Source organism: Mycteria americana, chromosome 11 (genome assembly GCF_035582795.1).
Source record: "Mycteria americana isolate JAX WOST 10 ecotype Jacksonville Zoo and Gardens chromosome 11, USCA_MyAme_1.0, whole genome shotgun sequence".
Classification (NCBI taxonomy): domain Eukaryota; kingdom Metazoa; phylum Chordata; class Aves; order Ciconiiformes; family Ciconiidae; genus Mycteria; species Mycteria americana.
Window position 1 is genome coordinate 12,340,911 of NC_134375.1, and position 26,250 is coordinate 12,367,160.

Sequence of the window (26,250 nt, forward strand, 5' to 3'; positions counted from 1 at the left end):
AGGCGGCGCCGGAAGGCCTGTGCCTCCCTGGGGCACACGGGGCCGCCGCCCGCAGCGGTCGCCCTCGCCTCAGCGCGGCGCTGGGGGCAGCCCCGTGCATCCCCGCCCGTCCCTCCCGCCGGCGCCCCGCGAAGCCTTTCTCACGGCCTGCAGTATAAAATAAACCCGCTGGGAGCGGGACGAAGTCCCGAGAGGCGGCGAACAGGCCCCGACCCGCCGGCAGCCCCTGTGCTCCCCGAGAGACGCCGCTAGAGGCCGCCGGCCGGGCCCGCGGCTCCTGGGCTGCTCCGGCGGCGGCGACTCGGGCTCCTCCTCCCGCCTCCTCCCCCCGCGCCGGGGCCTTCCCAGGCTCCTCTCCGGGTAAACAGCGATGGCCGCCGAGGAAGGAGGTGGCGAGCCCCATAACAACATGGGGAACCACCTACAGCTGGTGCCCGGTAATGGCCGCGGCCGGCGGGGGGAGCCGGCGGGGCTCCGGGCCGAGCCGGGGAGGAGGCGCTAGGCTAGGCTAGGCTAGGCTAGGCTGGGGTGGGCGTGAGGCGCCGGGCCGGGGCTCCGCGGGCGCGGAGGAGGCCGAATCCCGGTGCGTGGGCGGGATCGGGGGGAAGGGGCGGCAGGGAGAGCTGCGGGGCCGGAGGGGGGTTGCTTAGGAGGGCGCATGGGGCGGGAGGCGATGTGGGGAGCGGGGACTGCCTTCCGCGGGCCTGGGGAGAGGGTGAGGGAAGGCGGAGTGGGGCCAAGGAGGAGGCTGCGGGGCTGTGTGGGCAGAAGGGGACCTCTGGGGAGCCCGGGCGGTGTTCCTGGAGTAGCCTTTAGGTGGGTGGTAGGCGGTGCAGTGCAAACGTTGGAGCTGCAGCCTTCCTACGGCAGCTAGCTCTGGTGTTGGCACGTTGGTCGCTTACAGCCCGGATTGACTGAACCCGTAATTCTGCGGTGGAAGAAGAGATACTCAGTCAGCGGGTGTTTAGGCATTAGGCAACTGATCGGGTGAAACATGCTGTGAAGTTTCCACCAAAGTGGGCAAATGCAGACGCTCTTCTCTCTAAATTTGGACCTCTGTAAAACCAAACAAAGTGTGAGGGAAAACATCTGTTGTTTTAGAAAGTCTCTGCTCAAATTAAATGCTGTCTAATGCCATTAATAAGCAGGGAAGCAAGAGGTGGTGTGCACAGGACTGGAGGGCGGTGGTGGATTCCACACGCTGTCCAGGCTTCTGCAGTATTTATGCTGGAGTTTGTAGAACAGCCTGGCTTGTCCATCCACGTACACCAGCATGATTTCTCATGGAGATACCTATTGCATAATAACATGCGTTTTTCTGATTTAGCACTTAGTGCCTCCAAACTGACAGGAGATCATATGGTTTTGGAAGCAGCTCGTGCTAAACGGGAAAAAACATTATTTCAGAATAAAAATGCAGAGGAGAATGTAGCAGTAAGTCCTGCCAGTAACCAATGTAATTTCCTATAGCAGGAAATTCTATGAGCATTTTATGCCCGTATATTTAAAATAATATGAAAATATTTCCTGAATATTTTAGGAAATGTAACCTTAATATTTCCTACCCTGTTCCTGTTTTTTCAAATGAGGTTTGTATTTCCTCATTTCTGCACGGCGGTGTTGAGAGTAGATTTGGTAGTGTTAGCGGGCCAGGATGAGCATCTGGGAATGCCTAACCTGCCACGAAGGAAATGTGAGCCTTGTCACGCAGGGTGCCTTTGGCACTTGCTTTTCCCTTGTTTCTGTGTATTGGAGATCTTGCTAATCTTGAAATAAAAAAAAATCAACAGAAATATGTATAGTTAAGGATGTAAAAGATGCAGTTCCTTTTGCCTTCCGTCTCCTGTTCCTGTAGTGTGATCAAGGAGGAGGGTGAAGACGGTGGTGCTTTTTAGACATTCACATGGTGCTGCTGCAGTAAAATGAGTCATCGTTCCTCTCTGCCACCACACAGCAGCTAGTGTGCGTTTTTGGCAAGAACGAGCAAAAGTTTGCAGGGCATAGTTGTTTCTGATCAACTGCTGTTAATTCCTTTTGTGTTCAGAAAAACAAGTGAAACAGCCTCTCTATAAAAGGCTATTAAAACTGCTAATGATTGGTGCAACTTGATGAGAGTGCATGCAAACCAGAATATAATTTTTGATGAAGTCAGCTTCCCTCCCCCACCCTGCACTGCTGCCCCAGAACCAAGCAAAAAAACTCTACTCTTTCCCTCCATCAAGCTAAGCAAAATGCTGGCCATTTTGGAATCATTCATGGTTAGGATTCCTAAATGAGTATAATGGAAGAGAAATTTCATAAAGAAATGGAATATTTTTACAGTAATTAGGAAGTGGATGTCTTATTAAGTTCTGTAAGTAGGTAAATCACCAAAGAGAGTCTGTAACCTCTTTTCTTGTTGTGCTGGATCATTTCTTGTTGAGATAAATAAAATATAGGATGGAGCCATAACATCAGCGTGCCATGCTGTGCCTCCTATAGAGAAGGTTCTGTAAACTATGCAATATTTAAAAAAAAAAAAAAGGTGAAGCAGAAAGAACACCATTGACTAAACATTTTGTAAAGACTACATTTAACAAATGTGTCTGAAGGCCGAAGAGGGAAAGAAAAGGTTCTCCAAAACGAGCTTATAATGTCTTCATTGTTCTCTTGTCCTCCCACTCTGAGAAACAGTAAGATCTCAGTGAAAGAGGGTGGTAGTGCTCCCATTTCTGAAGGAGGACTCCTTGCTTCTGGAGCATCTTTCTTTTGTAAGATTTGCCTACAATACCTTTCAGATAAGATAATGACGCCACCTTTTAAATTTTCAACTGGATTATTTCTTAAGAAGATACTAATTGCAAAGGCAGGCAACTAGATAAGCAGAAAAATATCTTTACAAAAGTCTATCTTGTAATGTAATAGCTTTCAAGATCTAAATGATGTTTTTCAGCACCATTGGGATTATCCATTACCCAACAGCTATTGGTGTAAGAATCCTGCAGATTGGTTTGCAAAATTTATGATAGCATCTATTTTAGATATAGCATGGTGTATAAATACTGTTTGTGTTAAAAGAAATAGGATCAAGTAATACAGTTACAAATGTGTGATAATTACATTGCATTTGTTTTGGATGAGTATTTGCAGGCATACATTGTATGGTGATGCACAGAATAGTCAGTGAAACCAGCATTTTAGAGATAGGTATATTTTTTGTTATCTTCAGTATGTTTTTTAATTTACTTCTAAATATTTATACAGATTTTATACAGATAAATGTGTTTCCCAAATAAAATATACTGATACTTTCAGGCAAGAAGACAGTTAAATTAAGTTTAGAATTGACATCTGGAACTGAGAAACAGGAAGAAAGTAGTAATTTTTAAATACTATTTTGAACCTGAAATCCTTTGCAGGATCATGTTATTTGCTTCCTTTATAGTTGTCTTTGCTGGGTTTGTGTGTGTGCAGGGGTTTGTGTGTGTGTGTGTTTGGTATACACACAGGGGAGGCTGTCAGCAGTGAAATTGTCTAAAATACCAGCAAGAGTCTTTGCATGAATATAGAGCTTCAGGTTACTTTTAACTCACTTGCTTTATGTGTGCGGTTATATTGTTCAGGTTTGTACTACTTCAAATGCTGTATTGAGCATCCTACAAGAAATTAAGTTACTTGGCATCCTGGTGTGCAGGCAGAAGATGTTTAGAATTGAGATAAGGAAATACTACTGTAGTGAAAATCTGAGCTGACAGAATTTTATTATTTCTTCCAAGAAAAGTTGTTCTTTAGCCTTTCAAAAACAAATTACCAGCTTTTGACCCTTTCTATAGAATGGTGATTTTGCTGTAACAGCAAGAAAATTATTTTTCACAAGTTTATAAATATGAAAGTTGCTTCCTCATGAAAGGCTGTAGCCTGGGAATATTGAATGCATTTCTGTGATTCTCTTAATTTTTCTCAGTATCTTAGTCTTTGCTGATTTATTTCTACACAATATTCTGTATGTCCTTATTAGCAGAGAGCGAGGAAGAGGATGATAATGAAATGGAAGTTGAAGATCAAGGTAGTAAAGATGCTGAAAAGCCAAACATCATTAATTTTGATACCAGTTTGCCAACATCACATGTGGTATGTTCTTTATATATCATCCGTTAAATACATCTTGAAAAGGTTTTGATTGTTTTTGTGTAATTCTATTGTAATATCCTTAAACCAAAGACCTAATTTCATTTTATGCTTGTAAATCACTGAAACCTCTTATACCACTGTCATTTCCTTACTTATTGTTTTCAGTATTTAGGTTCTGATATGGAAGAGTTTCATGGAAGAACAGTGCATGATGATGACAGCTGTCAGGTGATTCCCGTGTTGCCCCACGTGATGGTGATGCTGATTCCTGGACAGACGTTACCTCTTCAGCTTTTTCACCCTCAAGAGGTTAGCATGGTGCGGAATTTAATTCAGAAAGACAGAACGTTTGCTGTTCTTGCATACAGGTAAAATACACGAGTGGCTTTACTGGTGGTATGCAGCATGTATTTTTAGCACAATTTCTTTGGATACTAAATCAAAAGCAGATGGTTGCATCAGTTCTGTGGTGAATAACATAAGCTGTGGTTTGAAATTGTTTGACAAAAATTGTCTTCCAATATGTAATGAAAAGGTTTTCGTGTCATATTGGGTAGCTGCATGACAGTATCACGTTTGTATAGAGAAACAGTAAGCGTTGATGTGCTTTCCTTGTTTGAGCATCCTCTTGATTTCAGTAACTGTTGGAATGCACTGCTCCATTTTGCTTAAAGAATAAGCCTTGGTCTGAAATGTAAAAATCAGATTCTTGTTTTGAGAACTGTATTGTTGTAAAGGTGTATTTGCTTGTTTTGTGTATAAATTAACAAGCACAGACAAAAGTTTCACCATAGAGTTGAGAGACAGGAGGTGAGAGAAAAGCGGAAAACGTAAAAGCGCCAAAAGAAGTTGGGAATGCTGCTCCCTCTTCCCCCAATTTACTATGGTTTAATTATGTAGGTGGGAACAGTTACTTTTAGAAAGTCAATCTAAAGAATTTTGGTACTTTCAGTATCTGCATTTGAAATGCAGATACATTGGTGATCCCTGTGTTCACAGAATTTCACCTCTAGACCCTAAAATAAAACTAAGTCAACTGTCAAAAACCCCCAGCCAAACAAAACATTAGAAGTTGCTGTTAAAATGGAAAAATAATTATTGCAGTCAGTTGAAGGTATTTTAACCAAATTTACTTTTTTGATAAGACTAATCATGTACAGTCAGTGCAGGTAGACTAACTTGTGAAATCTGAATGAACGATGCTGTTTGGAGGGTAGGTAACCTTTTTAATTCTGTTACTTTTAGTAATGTACGTGAAAGGGAAGCACATTTTGGAACAACAGCAGAAATATATGCCTACAGAGAAGAGCAGGAGTATGGAATTGAAACGGTCAAAGTGAAAGCAATAGGAAGACAGAGGTTCAAGGTGCTTGAAATAAGAACCCAGTCAGATGGGTAAGAAAATTACGTATTTAATTCTACATACTGCAAATCTTGTTTCACCAAAACATTTACATTTTACTGCAGGTGCATCTGCCCTTTCAGTCACACAGTTGACTGATTAGTATAGATATTAATTGAATGCTTAATCAGTAGCTTCTCTGGGTTTTAAGGACTTCTGACATTTCCCGTTCTAAGACTCATGTTTTAATTGTTAATAACTTTGCTATAAAATTCTCTAAATAATATCTACCTGTAGTTTGATTTGATATGTGTGAGAAAACATCTGTCAGAATGACTTTGTTTCTGAAAATTAAGTCAGGAAAAAGATGTTGATTTGTCTGCATTGTAAGTTCTAAAGCTTTATTTCAAAATCTCACATCCCTGTTTCAAACCAGATGTGAAATGAGAGCGTACAATATCAAGTGTGTGCCTTCTGTTGTCTTGTGGAAAGCCTCCCTGATAGTGACCAGATTCCATTCCTTTGAAAAATTGTAACTTTCATTTTCTGAAAGGAGGAGATCTTTCTAGAGATGGTCTGCATTGGATGTGTTCCACTTCATAACTTTATGTGCAATTGCAGCTCTGAACTGCTGCAGGCAAGGGTCTGACACTACAGCTAATAACAATATGCTTGTCCTTTTTTGTACTTTGAGTGATCTTTAACTACTGACCCTCAACAGCATGCAGAAGGATTCAGCTGCATGATTCAGATATGGAGAAGACAATAACTGTGCCCAGAGGGGTGGTGGTTTTCATGAGAAGCTGCCCATGAAAGGGGAGGACTGGAGTCTGGTAATAAGGGAGAAATAAGTCGCTTCGCTTGTTCATTTTTTCCCCTTGTAAAACATAAAAGCACACTGAGATTTCTGGATAAATATTTGAATATGAAAATAGGTTCTTGATTTTTGCTAACTACGAGCAGCCCATCATTTTCAGTTTCTCAAATACTAAATCTTGTTTATTTTAACCGTTGGCACAGTTTAGTACATCCTTACCTTCAGCAAGTCTTACCTTTTCCTTTCTGACTGTTCACTGATAATTCACTGATAGAAAAGTGCTACTTCTCCTGTTATTGGTTGACAATTCACGTGCTTGTCAAACACACTCAAATCAGCTTTGACAGGAGTGTTCTCTTCTCTTCTCTTCTATATTCTAGTCCTGTTCTTTTCTATATTCCAGTGTGATACCTGTGATATTTAGAGGCTCCTGACAGTTGTATCGTATCATGTAATTAATACCTTTGTCCATTTATATAAAAGTGGCTGAGACCCTTAACATTTAGTTAAGAGTATACTGTGTCTTCTGTCATTTTCAAGTTCTTCTTGACATCATGCATTGCATCATGAGCCTCTGTTAATGTCACTGTCCAGAGATACAGGCTCCAGACCTTGATTCTGCAAGCATGTGACAATTCTTAGCACAATTGCTAGAGGTTTTTGTAGTCTTTTCTGCAAAGCGTATAATGTCTTACTCCAAATCTGTAAATCTAAATCTAATCATCTGTATTCTGCTATTGCTTTAGAAAGACACCTAAGAACAGTCTGAGCTCAGCATTTTCTTATGCTTTTACAACCTGCAGCTGAAGAAATGAAGACTGTGTGCTACTTGCTATTTGTCACTATCTAACATTTGGTCACAGATAACATATTCCAAGTTTTACAGCTTGGGAAAATCATTGCTTGAACACAAGATGGCAGTACTTGGACAGCTACATTAGCAATGGCATTGTTACTGAGAATTCAGTATCCAGAAACAGTTAAGATGTACAGTGATTCTGTTGTACTGTTAAAACATTTTATTATGATGGGTTTCTATCTACTGACTAGCAAAGATCATGTTTACACAGCACGTTCATAAGTTTCTTAGGTATGAGTTTTTAAATGTGTGAAGTAAGGGAAGCAAGATTAATCTTCTCATCATGGCAAGCTCTAGATTTGTTGGAATGACTTAAACTATATAGAGTTACTCTGCTTTCAAATAGTCATATGCTTGGGAATTCTGTAAGGATGCATATAGGATTCAAAATGTTTGAATTAAGCTAGAATCATTGCTCAGTCTCAGTGGTCTGGCACTTTTCAGAACATAGAAACACGTCCCAGCACTTCTTCAGAGTAAACCTACACGAGTAACAACAGGCAAAATGACCCAGAGCACTACATAAACAAACAAGGGTCTGTGTATTATGCACACGGAAGCAAGATTGGAATCAGTGTTTACCTTAATGTCATCAGAATGACTGATGATTTACCTGAATATGTCAGTTGTCTCAACAGAAACTTTTCCAGGCTCATGGATGAATGCTTCAACTCTCAGTAATACAGCCAGTATTTCAGTGTACTTAGCCATTTGTGAACCTCTTCCAAACCATCAGCAGTAAGAAATGCTGAAAATTTTGCTTTGGGGAAAACAAAAAAACAGACCTTTTTGATCCAGTGGTTGGGCTAATTAATTCTCATTAATTCTGTCATTTGCAAGAGTAATCTGTTAGGTCTTTTAAACCTTACATGTACATTTACATTTGCAGTTTTGTACAGTGAAGTTCCTAAGGCTCTAACTTGATACTGGTGCTATTAGGGAATCTAGTTCTGGTGATTGGACCCCTAATGAGCCAGCTATGAGGGCTGCTGGTGTGAGGTTAATAGGCAGGGTGCTGTCTGAGCGACAAGGATAGCTGGGTTAGTATGTACTAGCTTAGTATCTGTTGCTGGCAAGAATTTTAAGTGTCTTGACACACGGATATCTGTAGTGAATATTGAGAGATGGAACGCTTCAGAGGTCTCTGATTATTGGAAAAATGAATGTTTTCTTCTACAATGTTGTCCCTGTAAGTACAACTGGAAATTTGTAATGACATGCATCTTAATATTTCAGGATTTCTGATGCATAATACTGTTAAAATGTGAAGTCCTTTCTGCTGGCCCGTATTCTTAGTAGCCACATAACTGTTGCTGAACTCTTTGCAGAATAGGTGACCTGGTTGATGCTAGGATATTAAAAGATGATCAGAGTCTATATCCTATTTCTGCTGATTTTGAACTCTAGCTAAGCACATAAGCTTTTGTGGTTTGAAGATAGCAAACTGCATTTCAGCTAAACATCCTTTCTGAGGGTTTGATATGTAATAGCTGACTATTAGTTTATACCAAAAGTAACTTGAGGAGACAAAAATCTAAAAATACAGTGCTGAGTTGGTAGAATATTCTGCTGTGTTGCCACTGCCAATCTGGCTTTAATTCTGTCCACCACAATCTCAACAGATATCTAGTGCTCTAAAAAACAAAGACAGCCTATTGTATCCCATAGAAAAGGAAGCTAACTGTGAGAGGGGGGAAGAAAAACCAGCAAAGAAACTTTTGCTGAAAAAGTTAAAGCAGTGATCTTTGTAGAGTTCTGTATACCAGTGTAAAAAATACTTGGAAAACAGCTAATTCTGGTTTTTAAATGAAAAGGAAAAATAGAGATTGCTTCTGTCTTCAATTTAGGTAGATCAAAGTCCAATCAGCACAGCGGCTTTAATAATTTAGCCAAGGGCATGAGATAATCTGTTCTAGAATAGTATGTGTTTGGTTTGCTACAGGTACGCTCTATGCTCCCTAAGGTAATTTGATTTACATTAATACAACTTTAAAAATATGATTAAATGGATTGCTGCTTAAATTTTATAGTACTATGTAATGATTAGATCTATTACACAAGCCTATGTTTTTATAAGCAGTAAAATCCATTTTTTTTAAACTCTTGTATTCGTGTGTATATCTCATCTTTTGCTTTCTTTCATCAGAATCCAGCAGGCTAAAGTACAAATCCTTCCTGAGCGAGTGCTGCCTTCAACAATGTCAGCAGTACAGCTGCAGTCTCTCAGCCGATGCCATATATTTCCTTCTTCGAAACCTACAGCGTGGCAGGACCGAGCTATACATCAATGGTGGCAGAAATATCAAAAGGTTAGAAGCTAGTTGTTGTGGTGTTTTTCTTTAAATTTTTGATGGTATTTTTGAAAATCAGTATGAATTTCCACCTGTTCATCTTTAGAGGAGGATGCACAACTGGAATGCTAGATGCCGACCTCCTGCTTTTGTCGCGTATTGTGTGATTGTTTACACAACAATAGGGAAATACGCATTTTGCATTATGAGTTCTCTTTAGTTTTAATTACAGTATTATTAGGTTAGTATTATTACATGATATTTCATGTAATATTACAATTACTATTTTTTTTATAATCAAAACACCTCGGAGAGAGTGCTGGTTGGTAAAGTTTGTAGATGATGAAGTGTTGGTGGAAAAACCAATAAGTTTATAGGATTTTATTTGTAGGAATGTCAAAGAAGCATATTGATTTTTACTGACACTGCTTTAACAATAAAAATATTGGCAATCAGTGTTGACAGTGCCAGTGCTCTTGCTTTGTACTTGTCATAATGGTTTGGTTTTGGAAATAAGGATGCTTTTGTAACTGTTTCTCTGTGACTGATTCAGGTAGAAGAGGTCTTTAAAGAGCAGAGATGGTTTAGAGGTGACTCCCAAATTTCAGTGATGAAACCGCAGACCTGTAATGTCTTAGTTTGGAATCACAATTCCATTTGCTAATTTTGCTTTAAAACCTGCATCAGTTAAAGGATTAACTTCTGTACCTGCAGTTACTTGTTTACAGAATATGTGGATCTGCATTAGAATGACAGACTCAGGTTTTTTTATCTCAGTCAAGTATTCCCACACAGATGATTGTTGGCTGAAAACTAGGCCGTACTTTATAGTTTTGAGCATGCTTTATGTTGCACTTTCATCTTGTAAATTTTTATATAACACGTATCTAAAGTTCTTGCTGACTTTTGCGCTTAGTCATTATCTTTGTCAGATCACAATATTTCTATACAATCCACTTATTCTGGCCAATTGCACATGTATTTCTAAGTCTGTTTTTTGATTTATTAGTATTTGGTCAACAGATTTACCTTCTGGGATAGTTAATATGTAAACCCCTTTTTTTCTCCTTTTTTTTTTTTTTTTTTAGCTGAATTTAGAAACTTTCTTAAATTTTATTATGGTACTAAAAGTGACAAGATAGGAAAGGGTTTTAGAAATCTCTGATTTTTTTCCATGCACTCTGCATATGTTGACATAGTAGTTATTAGCAGAAGACAGTGCTTTTACACCCAAAGTGGGTGAATTAGCAGTTGCATGGTCTTATCAATTTTATTTCCTAGAGCTTTTTTAATAAGTGTGCAGACTTTACACTTCTTTAGAAGTAGAGGAGAAATAATTATTATCGAGATGTTGGTATTGTCATCAAGGAATTAGGTTCTACTTTCCTAGAACCTAATTTTGCTTCACTGGCACAAATTCTGTCTTTGCTTGTTTACAGTATTTTTGCAGCACTGCAGCTGTGACAGTACTTGGAATCAGAAGGGAATTCACGCTGAGATTGTAGGGCAGAATTTTCAAGAGTCCTAAGTGGCTGATGCCAGGCCTAAGCTACAAACTTTTGCATTGCTCAGGAGAATAATAAGGTGTGATTTGTGCTAGAGACAGCTGTGCTGTTTAAAAGGTGCTAAAAGATGCATTTATACAAGTGAATGTGCACTTTTACCAGTATACAGCATTTTCCTTTAGGAGTCTGAAATAAAACGTACTGTCAAAAGGATAATTTTGCTGGAATAAATTATGTTTCCCATAATAAGCACCATGCTAGCATATCGTACTAGCATAGTTATACCAGCAAAAGCCTTTCAAGTGTAAACCTAGCTTGTTCTCAGGCACAGTGCAAGCTTTTCAAAGACTAACTATCATTAACAGTGGACAAATGTGCATGGTAAGGTTAATGAGACAAGAGTTAGCACTGAGGTCAGTAGGAGAGGATGTGGTGAAACAGGGCAACCTGACACTTTTGAAAAAACTAAAACTGTGGCTTATTTGTTATTTATTTAACCCACTGTTTCAGTCAGTGGCATATAAGAGGAAGGATACCTTGAAGTCTTCCGTATCTGTAGAGATCTTTGGAACTACCTCCAGAAATTAATATAGAACACTAGTAATTCTCCCATTGTCAGATGCAGTTAAGGTTTGGATTTGGGCTTTTTTATTCAATGGTTTTGAAATCTGTAGAAAAAAAGTCATTAATAACAAAAAGGTATTGATTCTCAGAGTTCTTGAACAAGTTCATCTATGAGTTAACAAGCCCAGAAACCCCAAGCTTAGCAGGGGTGGGGGCAGAAATCCCTTTCTAAGACTGAGTCTGTCTGATGATAGCTGAAATGCAGTGCATGTTTTGTGGATTGAGATACAGATCCAGAGTAGGGGCATTGTCCTATTAACCTCCGTCGCTGTATTGATGTCAGTAGAACTGTGACTGTTTCCAATATGACAGGCTGTACCTCTGTATGTTTACTAATATAATGAGAAATATTAGAAAATGGAAGTTCCATTTTGAGAATGGTTTTTGCTCCATACAAGAGCTGACCCCATGTCAGCTGTTACAGAAAATATACTTGCTAATTAAAACAATAACTTGAGTTTTGGTGTTCCTGAATTTTTTCCTCAAAGTACCATTTATTTGCTGTGGATCTTAGTCTCTATTGCCTGATTTTTTTTTTTTATCTTTTTTTTTTTTCTCATTTGTAAAATAAGGGTAGTTGCCCTCAAAGGGAAAATGAAAATTTAATTTGTAAGTATTTATAGAACAATTTGAGATCCTCTTATGGAAAGCAACTTGGTTATGTAGTGTACTGCTTTTTAGAGTTTTATTAACCTAAATCTATAAATTTAGGTGTTCTGAAGTTACTGTAGAGAATTGGTTAACTAAGTAAATAACCTTACACTGCTGGAAATTTGGTGATTAAGGAATTCAGTTATAATTTAGGTTTTCTTGTCTGCAGGATACACACAGGCTATACACAGGCTGAAGATTTTTTTAGAGGTGGTATCGGTGGCCACTTGTATTGTGTTCCTCCATATCTGCTCTGTATTGTTGTACAGATGTTTTCATACACAATTCAAGCGAACACGTTAGTCATGTTCACAGTGAAGTATGGTACAGTAGCATGGGCTACTCCTGTTAGTAAAACTTTTATTTTGAAAGAATACCCTGCAATAAAAAATAGTTATGAGACCTTCAGGGTTTTTTTTTTTCCCCCCTGTTGTTTTTGTTTTCCTCCTCCACATTTGTTTCTTACTCAGTGCTCTATTTGGGTCTGAGTTTTTCTTCAGGGGGTGTTGTTAGACAGATGTAGTACAATATTTTGTTCACTGTCTTTGGGAAGTTATAATATAGCTGTTTCATAGATTTTCAGTAGGCTGGCACAAGCATTGATTTCTGAAAATATGATTTCCATTAAAAATAGATAGCAGAGTGTGAGTGGCTAGCAATATAGGATTAAACATCAAGACTACCCAGGTTTTCTTAATCAGTAACTGTTCTGCTGTGAGAAAGCATCCTCTGGAACTCCTGACTTGTGTGTTGATATTTTTGGTTATGTTTTTAACAGATTGGTTTTCCAGTTTAAAGGTATCATCATATATCCTTTGAATTTATACATGTTAGCTTAGAATACCTGATATGGCCCATTAATCTCCTTCTTTCATTTTATTTATGCATTTGACTAAATTAATATGAATAGTTTAATCACCTTACATTGTGCCTTGCTGTGGTTGCTGAAGTAGCAACAGTTGATGGATACTAAAGAACAGGTGCACTGCCTAATAGTACTTAAATTTTTTGATCTGTCTAGATTTCAGATAAATGCTCTTTTGAAAGGAATAATTTCTTATTACTAAACATTAGAAATACTTTTAATGCTGAGACAGGTTTTCTGAGAAAATCTGTATATTGTCTGTCTTGTACAGAAGACTTAGCTCTCAATGTGTTTGAGAAGTGGTTTGGAAGCTTCATGTTGAAGCACTGGTCCTGATGGTGATAATTTGTTGTATCTTTAAATAGTCAGGTATCTCTTCTCTGTTTTATTTGTTTGAACAAGAACTGTCCCTAAAATCTGCTAATGTTGAAGAATAAATATTTGTGGTTTTGGCTTTAGAGGAAGTTCCACTGCGCAAGTTTGACATCTTGGCCTCCCTGGCTCTACTCTCTCTATGATGCTGTAAGTTCATCCTGTGTATTACCAAATGATCTACAATTAGTTTTGTATGTTTTAATATCTAATTATTGGATAATGTAAAAGCTTTAATTTTTTTAGCTCATAAGTTATATTTTAAAGAAGTGTATAGTTTTCAGTTTACTGTGAAAAGGGCAGGAATGGCTTCACCCTCTGTATAGTTGTTCTCTCATGCATGTGTCTGGGGTGGATAACAGAGGTTCAGGTTTCTGCTGTGTTGTCTCAGAGCAAAACTCGATCCTCTGTCCCACATGCTCTGGGTGAATGTCCTAACCACCAGGGTGCTGGATAGTCTTAGGTCTGTCTTTGCTGTTGGAGTTGGTTTACCCTTTAAAAGGTACACATTTCTTTATATACGTATGTATATTAGTACATAAAGTAATCAGTGTAAGAGGCAGAAGCAGGGAGGAGGCTAGCCCTTATCTTGTTTGTACAGTTCTAGAATTTTAACAGTTGTCTCCTTATCTCAAATGAGAGTTATAACCACTATAGGCCATTGGTTCATTTTGGCCCGTTTCCCATCCTATTTTGTTCTTAGTTTAAAATATGTAGATAGAAAATGACTCTGTAATTATTGTAAGGCTTAAAAGCTAATGTTCGCTTAGGGGAAAATAGCTTACTCTACATTTTGCTTCCTTTTTTTTTTCCTAAGAAAACAGAAATACCTATGTATTTAAATTAGGCTTTTCTTCTAACAAAAGGAAACCTTGATGGAAAGAGTGAAGAGGCAGCTACATGAATGGGATGAAAATCTTAAAGATGAATCTCTTCCAACAAACCCAATAGGTATGATGATGTTTAGCCTATGAACTCAATTTTAAATTTTTTTTTTAAGTTTCCTGAGAAAACAGAACTTAGCTAATTACCTTTTATTGGTAGTCCATCCCTCACTTCCAGTTTCCAATAAATTTTGAGGATTGACTTTGACAAAAGGTTGATAGAGCTTTTAAATACATAAACATCCTTCAGCCATGTGGAAGCATGTTCAGTAAAAGAAATATAACTCCATTGTGCTCCATGGCAGGAGGATTGTGATCTAAGTGTTTTGTAAGAAAACCAGAGCCAAAAGCACACTAGATTTTTTAAATTGTCTTTATGTAAGTCTAAGTGTTAGTATATATAATCTCTTTGTTCTTACTTCTTATTACCTCTTATCAGATGTGAGTGAAAATAGCACCAGTGCCTAATTGCAAAAAAGTTGGTATCAAATTTAATGCCTTAGCTGGCGTTGGGATTTTGCCCCAGTGAACAAGTCTCTTCTCTCTACAGGTCTAGGATCTAATGAGATGGAAATTTCAGTTGAAGCCCTTCTAAGAGGAAAAACATTCTTTCCTGTGTAGACTCTCAAATGCCTAATAAGGGGGGAATCAAACTACAGCCTTCAATTAAAGTCAGTTAAGCACAGGTCGGGGCTCAATAGTTTTGATATACATTGAACTCTCATTTCTGATTTGCCTAAAGTAGTAGTTGAAAGTACTTCCTATCTGCTTTGCCCAGAGTGCTGCTTAGAGGACCATATATGGAAAGCATATGAAACAATCTGAAAACAAACAAAAAAATCCAGGGTTTTTTTGGCACTTTTCTCATGATTCACAGCACACTGATATTTTGCTGACTTAAATTTTCAGCTTTTGAATTCTTTTACAGGCTGTGAGGGATGGGGTGATTTCAAGCTTAGCAAGGTTTTTGTTAGCTAAATTAAGAATTACTACTACTATTAAAGTCAAGTCTGCTACCTTTTGTGTTTGTGCCTTTTAATACCTGATTGAAGTTGCTGCCTGAGAATTTACTATCATATTAAAACTTTTTAAAAAAAAAAAAGTCTGTCTTCTTAACTGAATATTTTTGGATCTAATTTTGGTCTGCATTCAAATGTGAAAAAATCCTCCAAAACCTCAAGAAAGGAGTGAATACAGAGTATCTCTTTTTTCTTCTCACAATATAACAGTGAAGAATACTTTGTTAGTAGTAATGTGAGTAATATAACTTGGTTGTAATTTATGAAGGAGGTGTATGGTTGGGGGGTTTTTTCTTTAATTTTTCCTTCTCTCATAAAAGCATGTCTGTCTTTTTGGAGAAAAAAAAAAAAAAAAAAAGAGGAAGTGCAAGCATAAAGATAACCACTGGTGGTTGGAAAACTCAGTAATTCACTGTCGTAGTGGAGGTCTGTATCAGACGATGTTCTCCAGGGGTCTGTTGTGGTTTTAGAATACATTACCTTACTAGCATTGTTCAGTCTCCATCACTGGTGATCTTTAAGTGTCGATTAGATGAGTAGCTTAGAAGAGGTTTTATGTGTACATGATCCAGCCTTAGGGCAGAAGGACGTACCAAGATGACCTCTAAAAGTCTATTATAAACCTAAGTTTTAGCACTCTATCTGTAACTGAGTAGAAGTAGTATGTTTTATTTCTCTCTAAAATTCTAACAGGCCTCGTACTTTCTCATTTCTAGATTTTTCTTACAGAGTCGCTGCTTGCCTGCCAATTGATGATGCATTACGTATACAGTTGCTTAAAATAGGTAGTGCTGTACAGCGACTCCGGTGTGAATTAGATATTATGAACAAAGTGAGTATTTTTTCTTTACTTGTCATTAAATTGTTCTCACAAAAAATAGGAGTAACTGTTACAATCTATAACAAAAGCATATGAAATTTCCAAATAATACTTCTAGAGAGGGAATTTGGGTGTTCTTTTATTTCTTCCTTCCCCTTTAAAAGTTTGCTCAAGAAGGAAAACGCTCTCTCTCAGTACTAGACTTTGTTTGGCAGCAAGCAAGAAACATATAATACTTGTTTTTGTTAGAAATTGTATGTCAACCCCTCACAGCACTTTTTTAGCCAAGAGATGGTGCTAGAAGGCCAGTGTTGCTCATAACTGTCTTGGGAACATAATAACCCCATATTAACAGTATAATACATTGCAATCAAGTAGCTTTGTGCCATGAAAACTTGTGGATTTTGTAACAAAAGATAAATCTTTGTAGTATTGAGCTGTTGAGTATAAATCTAAGTATTGAACTGAAAGGATTTTTGCAAAAGACATGTATTGACTTGTTAGGCAATACCTTTTTAAAATGTTCAAAAACTTGTCTTCCCTCCCCTTCTTTCCATTGCCATGGCCATGTAATGCTCTAAATGTAGGACATTAAAGTTTTATTTTTACATAGTACATTTCTTTATAATAATATATACTTTCTTAATAATAATATCTACTATAAGTAATATTACAACTGATAATGCAACTAAGTATCAGTCAACCTCATGTTGAATCTGACTGTTTAGGAACAGTATTTGCAACATCATCTCCAACAGGAGTTCAGATTGCTATTCTCTTTCCAAAGAGAAAACACTGAAAAGAGCCATTGGTATAAATACAGGTTTTAACTGTAAACTTGTTTGTGTTTGATAGTGGTAGCTGGAATATTTGCGATTCAATTATTGAATGGAGAGACAAATTAATGTTTTGTTAATAGATTCATATCACAAAGAATAGCTATATACATCCTGATTGACCCTCACCTTGCTGGTTGTAAGCTTGCGGGGGATACCAAAGTACTTTCTCAAACATTAGTATAACATAACCCCAGTCACTATTGTGTTTGTCTGCTGCTGCAGTGGAAATTTTGCCTGTTTGCCTAAAAAGTACTGCCTGTTTCTGGGCAAGAGAGAACCAGAGTATCATTTTAATACCGTTCCTCTTCCCAAAGTTCATGCACCAAAAAGCGAAAAGGGAATATACAGAGAAAAGGAGACAGAAAACATCTCGTCCATTTTTGTCTCAGAATTTGGAAAAGTTTTTGCATGAGACTTTGTAATCAGATTAAAATTCATTTGTCTTTCCTGAGTCAGAAACTCTGAAAATACTTGGATATTCAGGTACTACTAAGAACTGTTCATGTTCAGTACATTGTGTATTTTCTATAAATCCCAAAGAGACAAGCGGACTTAAGTTACCCTCATAAAATATAAGGTAAAGTTGATTTTTAGCCTACACCAAAAAGGTGTTTTCTTCATCAACGTGTGACATTTTATTCTGTAAATGTGTGTGACTGTTCTATATTAGTGTGGGAATGGTAAGTGCATTACGTTTTTTTACATTTTTTTAGCAACACTTATTTTGATCAAATCCACTCTTTTTAAGCCAGGGTTCTTTAATGAGAAGGGGTGCTCTGGCAACATAGCATATATTTTGGTTTACTTGAGAAGGATGGACTTAACACGTTTCATTGTTCAGAACGTAATTTACATCAATATAACTGATTGTAAGACCTGATTCATTTTCTTTTGTCTTTGATACCAGTGAATTGTATTGTACTTTTAATAGCTTTTCCTGTTATTAAAGAAAGTTAACTGTTTCTGTGCTTATTTTTAAACTAATGTACATCACTCACAGGTATAACACTTCTGTAAATTCCGCTTGAGAGTGCAAACTGTAGTAATTAGATAGGTTTGGAAGTGGAGGGATGGAATTAAGTAGCTGTCTAAATTGGATTCTGAGAGGGATATATGAGCATTAGATTATAATCTGTGAGTAAGGGTGATTTAAGAGTGAGTGATAGTAGGCATTAAAGGTCCCTGGTAGAAGAGAAAGGCCAAGTGAGCTTTAAGAAGGGAAGTGAAGAGAACTGGTGTATGATAAATAGTATCTGTATAGGAGAGCAATTTTCCTTCCTCAGTCTCCTGGATGAGTAGACAGCATGTTGAAAGTGTGGGACAGCACCAGAGTCACCTGCAAGAAAGGAGCTGGAGGAAGCTGAAATGCAGCAACAAGCCCAGAGCATCTGAGTAGAGGAAAGGAGAGAGTAAAGACTGATGTAAGCCTGTGTAGTATTATATGAGTGGAGTGCAGGAGTTGGAGCTCAGGGAGACTCAGAAGCACGAGCTATGATTTACTCAAAGTTTTAAAAGGAAATACACTCACGCAGGGACTTGTCCAAGTGAAGATGCTAGGCACAGTGTTTTGTTCCAAAATATAGTGGATCGTTTTTGGGGTAATTTCACATGCATTACCCTTAAAAAGAGGTAGAAGTAATGCACCTCCTGAAATTAATAGTAGTGTTCTACTAAGCTGATTTAAATGCTTACTTTCTGAGCAATGTCAGTGATGAATTGTTTCATTCTACTTTCTAGAAATTGTAGAAGATAGATTAATCTGTTATAATCTTTTAAGAGAAAGATCAATACATCTTACATATTTTTCTTGAGGAAATTAAAACCACTGATCTACAGTATTCTCAAATTTTAGAAAAACTTAATGGTTGCATTTGTACTTATCTACTTTTTTTGTGTTACATCTTAGAAGAGCAATGGACTTCTTCTAAATTAGCTTTTAAAGACCTTAGAAGGTTGTCTCATTTATTATCTTTGTGTAGTCAGATTCTCTTCTGTGTGTGGATTTTTTTTTTTTGTGGAAAAAAGGTATGTAAAATATGTTTTGTCTTTTAGATAACAATTAAAGTTTACCATAAATAATAGAAAACTTTTTTATCCTTTGCTAGAAAGAGAAAATATAAGTGACTGCTGCCCAGATAAGCGAAAGAATTGGTACAAAGTCTATTCTGAGGGAAGGGAAGAGACATTTTTATTATTTGCCACTGTGCTGACAAGCGTCTGGAAATGAATGAAATTACCCTCTTTGTTTTTCTTTTCAAGTGTACATCTCTTTGTTGTAAGCAATGCCAAGACACCGAAATAACTACCAAGAATGAAATATTCAGGTGGGTTTATTGCTCTTAATCTTCAGGAGGTTCTTGATCAGAAACACTGGCACAGCAAAACAGATTAAGCTAGGTTATGTCTTGTAACTATTGTGTTTTCCACAACTGTAATAAAATTTAAGTAAATATTTATAGGGAATTTTCTTTATAAAGCAAAACAGGTTATTTGAGCTTTTTTTTAATAAAAAGTTAGGAAATCCGAACATCACCATGTATATATTGTAACGGAAGTTAGTGTGAAAGGCTTTGTTATACCTACTCCAGCACCTTGCCACTGAAGCATTATGCACTCTGCCATAAGTTTTGAAATACAAATTTGTTACATATAAAACTTGGGATCTCATGAACTTTATTCAGAAATAAAAGGACAAAAAATTCTGTCTCAGCACTTCATTCCGACTTCTATATGTTAACAAGCTTCAATGGCAGATTAAAATGCACTATTAGACTGGTATAGATAGGCTCCCCAGATGTTGTCATGTAAGAAAATTGCCTATTTATGTCATTAAGCATTGTGATACCTTTTTTGTTTTAAGAATGTAGGCTTTAATCCTAATAACTTCACTAGACAGTGTATTCCCATTAACGTATGGGATATTGACGTATACAATATTTTCCATGTTCAACAATGGTAAGACTATACCCTTTCCAAATCATAGCTGCTTCTGGCAGTCTTGTCACTATTTTAATCTTGAATAACTAATATCTGTCCATCACATGATAATGTGAAGGTTAAAAGACATTTTGGTTAACAAAGCAAGACTCCCCACAGTTTTCCTTTATCAGTGTGATAAGAAGCTGACATGGTAATTATAAGCCATTTCTTATCTTCTAATCAAATGATGGTTTCCAGAAACCACGATTCCTGCTGTGTCGATATGATGTAAATTAACAGAAGAATGTTGAGAAGTTAGTATAATGACTGAACGTTTTTGCTTACTTTTAAAGTTAGATTTAAGAGTGGCAATATACATGTTACTTGGTTTTATTGGAAGTTGCTATTAAAAAGCAGCAAGTAAAATAAATTATGAGTCTATCATACTTTTTTTTATACTGAGCTGTAGGTTTTTGAGGGAAAGATTAATAACTGCCTTAAATGAGGTAGTTTCCATAGCATCCTGTCAGCTATCTTCTAAGTAACTTGTCCCCTTTAACAAACAGCTAGGTGAGGTTCATCTGAACACAAGAATGTTTTAATCCTTACTTGCGATAGTATCTTTTTAAATACCTTTTCTGAAGTAGGGACTTAATAAGTAGGTAACAGGAATAATTTATGCATGATGAATGCATCAGATTTATAACACTGGACACTTAAATTTCTGCAATGCTAAGAAAATTTGTGCAATGATATTTTACATTAGTATCTCTTTTCTTTCAATTTTTAATAATATAATTAGAGGGACATTTTTCCTACAGCCTAAAGTGGTTCTTTTGCTATGGAAAATAGTTTTAAGCATGGTTGGCAGTTTTTCCTGTTTACATTTGACCGCCTTTGGTTTTTGTTTCTTCCTTGAACTCTGACAAAATTGTTAATTGTCTGTTGTAGTTTATCCTTATGTGGACCCATGGCAGCATATGTGAATCCTCATGGGTATATCCATGAAACCCTTACTGTATATAAAGCCTGCAACTTGAATCTCAGTGGACGACCATCAACGGAGCACAGCTGGTTTCCTGGGTAATAAGTTGAAAGAAATTTTATTAGTAAATGAGAGAAATTTGATTATAAATGTATTCCTGTGACAGTGGAATAGTAAATATGTAATTCTTGAAACATATGCCATCATTTTGCTCATATGCAAAATAGGAAAGTAAATTCAGACTTTTTCAAAATACAGAATAAAATGGAAAATAGAATATTTTCAGAATGTCTCTGGAATTTTTTAAGTATATGGATATCTTAAGATTTTAAAACATAGTCTAGCGTCTGAGAGCAATAAACAGGATTGTCTGGGAGTTTCTTTGTGTATAGTTTTGTATAAGCTACAACTAAAATGAGAATTACTGTTTCCACGCAGGTTTCTTTGACCATAAAGTAAATAAAGTGCAAATGCAAAGCATAATATATAAATGCAGTTATACTACTGAGATACTGCTTTTAGATCTAAAAACTGAATAAATGTTACATTAATTTAAAAACCGCTAACTTTGTATTAATCTGATTACCTTTGGGGGGTTTATTTATTTATTTAATTATTACTAGATAATAATCTCTGTAACAGTAGCATAATTAACTGTCAAGATCTAAAACTCTGCCTAATAATGAAGGGTCTTGCATCAAAATGTCACCCCTCTCTGGTAGCTTAAATTTAATGGTTTTTGGCTAGACAAGGATGCTTCAGGTGCTCATTCAAAACTTTGAATATTTAACTCCTGAAAATAGCTCAAATGTCAAACTATATTTGAATTTTAGTCTCACAAAAATATTCTTTATAGCTTCACAAAAATATTCTTTTTAAGTACATTTTTACCAGACCACTTTTCTGAGTGGTCCTTTCTGTGCCAGAGTGTTAGAAGTCATTCTTCTGTCCTTTTGGCTACCATGTCCTCTTCTGAAGCAGCATAAAATAATATGTTGCTGTATCTGCAGCCAGTCCAAGGTTCTTGACTAATGTATGTACACATTTACTCTTCCATTTTTCTTGTGATTGTGGGGTTTTTCTGGATTGTCACATAGCACTGAGTAATGACTTGGAAGGTGTGTGGCATACCTGTCATAAAAAATGCACTCTTTAAGACTCCCTGAAGAAAACTTGTGGCTTATAATATCTAGAGTTAATTTTTCTTACCCGTATGTGTTTTCTCAGCTCTCCTCCTCTGAGGGTTCTGAAATACTCATTCTGCATTTTAAAGCTGTTAAAGTAAAGCTCTGTTGCTCTGGAAAGTACAATTCCCTGCTAATCTAGGAGCAGTGCAAAAATCACTTTTATTTCCATTAAGTAACTTGCTCTCCGAGAACCATTTTCTGACTCTTCTTTAAGGCACACAGTATTTCATCATACTGTTGAAATGTTGTGCTAGTAAAATGCTTTAGTTGCTTTCTCTACTTGAATGATGATTTTTTAAATTTTTTTTTAAGATCTGCGGGGTTTTTAGGTGGGAGCTGAGCACCTTAATTCCCAAAGATTCTTTGAAAATCTAGCTTGAGACTGGTATTCCCTTCTTACATGCTAAGTGAGCTGCGTTCCAGTATTTTTAAGACGTCTTTTCCTTACATGTTAGCATCAACTTTTTGTTTTGTTTTTGGTAGGTATGCCTGGACTATCGCCCAGTGCAGAATCTGTGCGAACCATATGGGATGGAAGTTCACAGCTACCAAAAAGGATATGTCGCCTCAGAAATTCTGGGGATTGACACGGTCTGCTCTCCTGCCTCGGATTCCAGAAACAGAGGAAGACTCAGGCCACGATAGATCACCGTTACTCTGCCTGTAATCTAGTAACCTGCTTTGGAGATGAACAGGCAGTAGTCTGTCTCTTAAATGCATCTGCTCAGTTCTGCTTCTGATGCTTACTTAAACTTAAAAAAAAACCAAGAACCCACACCCACTCACAAAAAAACAACCAAACAAGCAGGCTCACTCATTTGCGTTTGGTGTGTATCCACATTACTGTTGTTTCAGACCACAGTGAGAACTGAAGGTTGAATCTTTAAAATGACAGCTGGGGAGAGGAGGTGGCATGAGACACTAAGAAATTGATCTGATCCATCTGGACTGACTTGAGACTGAACTTTCTACTTCCTTGTATAATTTCAGAAAATGTTTACTGCTATCAGTTTGCAGTGAAAGAAGGTGGGAGGAAAATAAAATTACAAATAAACCATGTAATTTATGCAATATATGTATGATGGTAGATAGCAGTTACTTGCTGCAGAGTATTTTCCATAATATACTTCAATTGTTTTTGCTGAGAATCCCTGTTTCTAACTATGTGGAATACTTCAAATTTTATGCTCGTGCTGTTTCTCAGATATTTGCTGAACAACCATCAAAGAGAGTACAAGACTGAAGTATCTCTTCTGACTGATACTGTGTTGGTAATGTCAGTGGCAGTGCTGTAACTGGCAGAAGCAAGAGCTTCCTGCTGCCTGCAGCTAGAACAGCTGCATTACAAGATGCCCTTTGAGAGGAACCCATGTGAAGTATTCGGTCCTTATAAGTTGTCTGATATATTTAGGATCTTTGACTTTAGAAGTCTTAAATTTTAAACTATTTATACAAAATATCCATGAAATACATTGTCATTTACTGTCAAATGTGCTTATATTTACTTTTCAAAATTTTTTCTGTGAAGATTAGTTTACCAGCATACGTGTCCAGGGTTCTGTGAAGTACTGTCTAAAATACATAACTATGGAGATTTTTTTAGTAGTGTTTATTTTGACAAGGGGGAGGCACCATCTTTAATTTTTTTTTCTTTTACACTTTCATATCATAAAGTAAAATTTCACATTATCACCCTTACCTTACAAAGATCAAAAGTTTCTAAATAAAACAAATAAAAGGCAGTGTCCTCCCTCCCCCCCCCCCCGTTCTTAAGTGCTGTCTATGCTACAGAAATTGGGTGCCAAAATGGAGCAGCTTTTGCCATTGATTTATTGGGGTTTTTTTCCCTCAGAATGCACTTTGATGATGGAAACTGAAGATTTCTTCAGTATGTGTGCATACATGCCTTTTTTTTTTTTCTTTTGAAGCTTTATCATTCACTCTTTATTTCTTCACAGTAAATCTTTGAGAACTTGCATTGTTAAATATAACATGAAACTCCTTAAGATTTAAGACATCAGCCACTACTTGCTCATTCTCACATCACACCCCTACATCAAACATACATAGCAGGGACAGATTACTTTAGCGAAAGACTAAGTCAGACCTCTCTACAAGACAAGTAGCTGATTTAAATGATAGTGTGGCACCTCTTACAGTGCAGCTGAAAAGATACCCAGATGTGAAAAGATGCTAGATGCTGAAAGGCTGTTAGGATAGTTTATTATGCTAGGTATGTAGAAACTAATGATTGTGTAACTCAGGTTTAGTTATTTGAAGCCTTCTACCTCTGTGCTTCTGTGATAACTATTGTTCTCTCCATAGACATCTTTAATACCGTATTTAATTTTGTGTGCAGTGCTCTGACGTGCCAGTGAACTGTGAAAAGCAATACTTCTTTGAATATAATTCTGAACAAATAGAGGGTGAATGATGGCTCATTTTCTTCAAGAAAACATTCTGTATTTTGATTATGTTTCTATAATAAGCTTTCAAAAGGCTGAAATGATAAGCACTAGTGTGAGAGTGGGACTGTGAAACCTCTGTACTTGGATAACCACTGAAATCATACTTCGCTTTCCCCTCATGCCATGCACATGCACCCACACAGACGTACACGCAACATGCACGTGCATGCACACAGACACACACATGGCTTAGCTGTAGGCTTGGTTTATTTTTTCTCTCAAAGATACCTAGTATCTGTTGTTCCCATTACCCTCAGTAGGGCTTGTTGCTGGCAAGAAGTTTGAGGGTGCTTTAGAGTACCTTCTGCTGCCGTTCAATTCAAGTATTCACTGAGGGTATGGCGAGTGAGGTTTTCAGAATGATTTTCTCAGCTATCACTGAACTTCATAAGGTCTTTGGGTTTTTGGCCAAGTCTTTTGGATTGCCTCAACTGAAAATGGCATTATGTTGGCAATGTTTGAATACAAAATAGGCATATTTTTGGTATTGTGTATATATAGTGAAATGTAAACTAATATAATCAAGTGAGATAAGTCAGGAGTAAATTTAACACTAACTTAATTTTATTGTTGATGATGCTGTTCTATCTGCCTAACTTTCTGTGTAACGTTTGCCATTTCAAAGTCCATGACATTTTCCAGGTTGAAAACAAGTGCGATTCAGGTTGCCGCAAGGAAGATGAATCCTGCCGTGGTGAAGCTGGCCGTTGTAGTGCTACACGTGTAAGAATGCTCAAAATGTACAGCATGTGACTGACAGGGTGGGTGTGGAGTCGTGGATGGTTCTATACATTGGTTAATATTTTCTATGCTTCTTTTCTCCGTTTTGGAGAGAAAACTACTAGATTGGGATTGTGGAAAATTATCACTGACAAATATGGACATCATATGCTTTTGAGAGCTAAATACAAAGGAAATCACATTTTACGATAATTTCCTATATTTAGTGCATTCATTGGTTGGCACGTAGCTTCATGTGTTAATTAATCTGATTGACTTGCTGGCTGCTGCCCAACAGGGATCGTTTTTCTCTTCTCTCCCACCGTAATCTCTGTCCTTCTTAGTGAGATCTAGGAATTAGGCAGCGGCAGGGCTGGTGTCCCGGCTGCGCAGCCACATGCGTGTCAGGTCTGACCGAGGGAGGAGGGAGGAACAGGCGTCTTGTAGGGACAGAAGAGGGACTGCCCTGTGCAGCAGCAGGGCTGGGCTGCATTGGAGCACATGCAGCGTAGAACCGCTCGTTTTCAAGCTGTCGTTGCAATAGCATAAAGACATCATACAATCAGAGCCTGTAATATTGCAAGTTTCCATGTATTTTAGTTTAGTTTTGATGAATAGGTAGAATCACATAGGACACTTGCACACTTGGTCTAAAACATGTTCAAATACTCTACCGTTTGTTTTTTAATAATGCTATTTTTGTATGTGCTGCAATTCATTTTGTTCCTCTCATTGTTTTTTCACCTTTATTTAATTGCTTTGTAAAAGCTGCGGAAAGGGTAGCACGTTCTCCGCTTTAATTCTTCCTCTGTCTGCCTTTTGAGACAACTTTTCAGAAAAATCTTGTTGCTTGCAAACATTTGCAAAGAATAAAATTCAATTTGTTTCAAAACTGATCTTTCTTTGCTGATGGTTGGGATGGGAAGAAAGAAAGTGTTTGGGTTTACATTGTGTTTTAAACCGGTTAGCTTCA

The 26,250-nt window shown here is 37.3% G+C and overlaps 1 protein-coding gene across 2 annotated transcripts; it reads left to right on the forward strand.

Moving 5' to 3' along the window:
- The first annotated feature begins 212 nt into the window (after nt 1–212).
- On the forward strand, nt 213–26,250 carry CRBN (cereblon). 2 transcript variants are annotated; one of them, XM_075513935.1, is made up of 11 exons: nt 213–437; nt 4,001–4,110; nt 4,276–4,478; nt 5,356–5,505; nt 9,275–9,437; nt 13,524–13,586; nt 14,303–14,387; nt 16,056–16,171; nt 19,258–19,322; nt 20,869–21,000; nt 22,573–26,250. In XM_075513935.1, the coding sequence occupies exons 1-11, from the start codon at nt 371–373 to the stop codon at nt 22,754–22,756; spliced, it is 1,338 nt and encodes a 445-aa protein (XP_075370050.1). In that variant the 5' UTR covers nt 213–370; the 3' UTR covers nt 22,757–26,250. The 2 variants fall into 2 exon arrangements, with proteins under 2 accessions (XP_075370050.1, XP_075370049.1); XM_075513934.1 differs by having other exon boundaries at nt 216–437; nt 3,998–4,110; nt 22,573–26,240.

Excerpts from the sequence above, each read along its gene's own strand:
- CRBN (XM_075513934.1), top strand. The coding sequence starts at position 371 with ATGGCCGCCGAGGAAGGAGGTGGCGAGCCCCATAACAACATGGGGAAC. Across the intron at positions 4,111-4,275 it reads GTTTGCCAACATCACATGTG|TATTTAGGTTCTGATATGGA; the intron begins GTATGTTCTTTA and ends TATTGTTTTCAG. Across the intron at positions 21,001-22,572 it reads GAGCACAGCTGGTTTCCTGG|GTATGCCTGGACTATCGCCC; the intron begins GTAATAAGTTGA and ends TGTTTTTGGTAG.